The 2484-nt window shown below is 36.0% G+C and overlaps 1 protein-coding gene across 1 annotated transcript; it reads right to left on the bottom strand.

Annotated features, from left to right (window-relative positions):
* Positions 1–1729: 1729 nt before the first annotated feature.
* Positions 1730–2238, bottom strand: LOC118756929 (the record flags this gene model as incomplete). The annotated part of the gene is given in 2 exon segments (XM_036491664.1): positions 1730–1974; positions 2040–2238. Coding segments are annotated over 2 exon segments (228 nt in total), but the record flags the coding sequence as incomplete, so codon positions are not given.
* Between the last annotated feature and the right edge of the window lie 246 nt (positions 2239–2484).

Raw genomic sequence — 2484 nt, 5'->3', positions numbered from 1 at the left:
GCGCAAAAACAGCACCTTTTTTTGGTTATGCAGTCTAATGTACATACATACATACATATGTAACAAGATGTGCCAACAAGCAGAAGCCACCAAACTAATTTTGTTGCCGGCAATAAGAAAACGTTTCGCCATCGGAAACAAATTTATTGCCGGTAATATTGCTCCAGGCGATATTTGGAATAATTTTATTGTTTTTAATAAAAATTGGAATTTAGAAACGGCATTAATTCTTTATTTCGCTATGGGGCTTACTATTTTTTCAATCCTGTCTTTGGTATAAATTAGACAATTTTGGAAAATACTGTTGACGCGAAATTTATTAGTTTGGGAATATTTGACAACTTATTTATTCCAAAGTTGACATGAAAGAAATTATGTTGCCGATTTGACACCACAGCAATAAATCGGTGAGTCGCCATTTTAGTACTTGAACTTTGATGGACTTGGGCGAGCCTAAGATATTGACCAAAAATTGTCATATTTCACACAGATTGTTTTTAGAGCATAGTGAACTATATTTTTGCTATTACCAAGCAAAATTCTAAAAAAGCGAATTTTCGGCCCACGCTAATGTACATACATTAATTGTTTCACTTATACCATAAACCTGCGTGTGTTTTTAATACAATGGGACGCCCTTCTAATCATAATAATTACACATTTTAAGACTCCAAAAATATACTATTTAGGATCATCTGAAAAGACTAAGAACCATTAAAAATAATAGAAACTCCCATCCCATCAATTATATTTTTTTAATACCAATGTGGCAACGCTGCTTCTAAAATGTACAATTTATGAAACCTGAAAAATATACTGGCTTCCGGATGATCTAGCAGATCATGCTGAACCTGTTCAGATGAAGTGAAATGTATTTACAAAAGAGACTACAAATCAGGTTGTGTGGACGCGATAAATCTTTAAGGAAAGCTCAATAGCGATGTTTATTCGATTAATAGTTAGACTCCTTCGAATGCCCATAAAACTCAAGGTCATCCTTAGTATTTTGGTTTTATATTCAATTGTTTCGTTGATATTTAATAGGCGGCCGCCGTGGACTAGTGATATAGGATTCGATCCTGTCGATGCTGTTTTTAAAAGACAACTATTTTATCACTCTAAAACTCTGGCTAATAGGTAGGAAAGCACGGAATGGAAACCAGGCCTTTCCATCCGACCAAGCAAATGAACTAGCACACGAAAGGCGCTGTGAGTATGGATCGGAAACTCTGTCTTTCCGCCTATGTCCAACAGCCCGCCCATAACACGGAGCGGAATTTAGCGTCAGGGTTTGCACATTAATGACGACGGGAACATGGATCGGAAACTCGGCCTTTCCGACCATGACGATCAACTCGTTAGCAACGCGGAGCGGAAACAGGGTCTTTCCGCCCGCTGCACATAGTACATATATAAAGGTAGACTGGAGACTATGTCTCGCCAGCTACCCAACTAGTTAGACAATATACATTTATATAGGTTATTTGATAGTTTTAGAAACATAAACAGCTGTAATTGAAATTTTAACTTACATATACGCATACTTTGTTATATATTACAAATATCGATCTGTACTTTTAAGTTCCAAGACTGTAACAAATAATTAAATAAAATAGATATAAATCCCTGGTCCAAGCATTATCTGAAACATTTCTTTTCTTTTAGCGGTCGCCCCTCAAATCGGAAAAGCTTTACAATTACTAGCAAAAGTGTGGAAGTAAAATATTAATTAATTAAGTAGACAATTGTTTTGCTTGTATTTCATTAGTTTGTTCTAAATCTACTTAATTTTTCTGATAAAATATAATTTACTCGTACGCGTGTGACTGACGGTTCGAAAATGGTGTCGTCATACATCATATTGTAATAATTCCACCAAGAGCATATTCAGAACTACATACAAATACTTAGCTTGTTTATACACATTCATACTACGTTTACGAAATCATGGCGTAGTCTTGTCCTCCTCTATTACTAAAAAATTATTCATTTTTATATAGTTTTATCATAACATGATTATTTTTAAGATCGGCGATTACTTTCACTCAGGACTTGTGGGATATCAGGCAATGGCACTTGAGATGATACGGATGTAGATTCTTGTAGTCCATTAGGCATCGTATTAGAATCTGATCCTGATGATTGTTCTGGTCGGGATGCATTAGTTTCACACATTTCATCTTCAGAAACATCTGTACTTGAGACATCGCCAATGTTACACAACGCCTTTTGGGTCTGTAAAAACCAAGGAATACAAATTAAATCATTGGCAAAATCAACGAATGAGTCAGTAAAAATTGTCGAAAAGTGCATTAGGGAGTTGGTTATTATGAACGATGGCGTCGAAAACCCAGTTCTATTCAAAGTCAGTGAGTTAACAGACGTTAGCAGGTAAACTCTTATCTGAGCAGGATTGACCCAAACGTTCCCAACACGTATTCTTCAAGCGGTGACTCACCCCATGATTTAAAGCTCCTCTTCGTA

This window comes from Rhagoletis pomonella, unplaced genomic scaffold (assembly GCF_013731165.1).
Source record: "Rhagoletis pomonella isolate Grant_MI unplaced genomic scaffold, Rhpom_1.0 Rhpom_scaffold_13049, whole genome shotgun sequence".
Lineage (NCBI taxonomy): Eukaryota > Metazoa > Arthropoda > Insecta > Diptera > Tephritidae > Rhagoletis > Rhagoletis pomonella.
The sequence above is the reverse complement of the archived record's forward strand: the minus strand, read 5'-3'. Positions and strand labels throughout refer to the sequence as shown.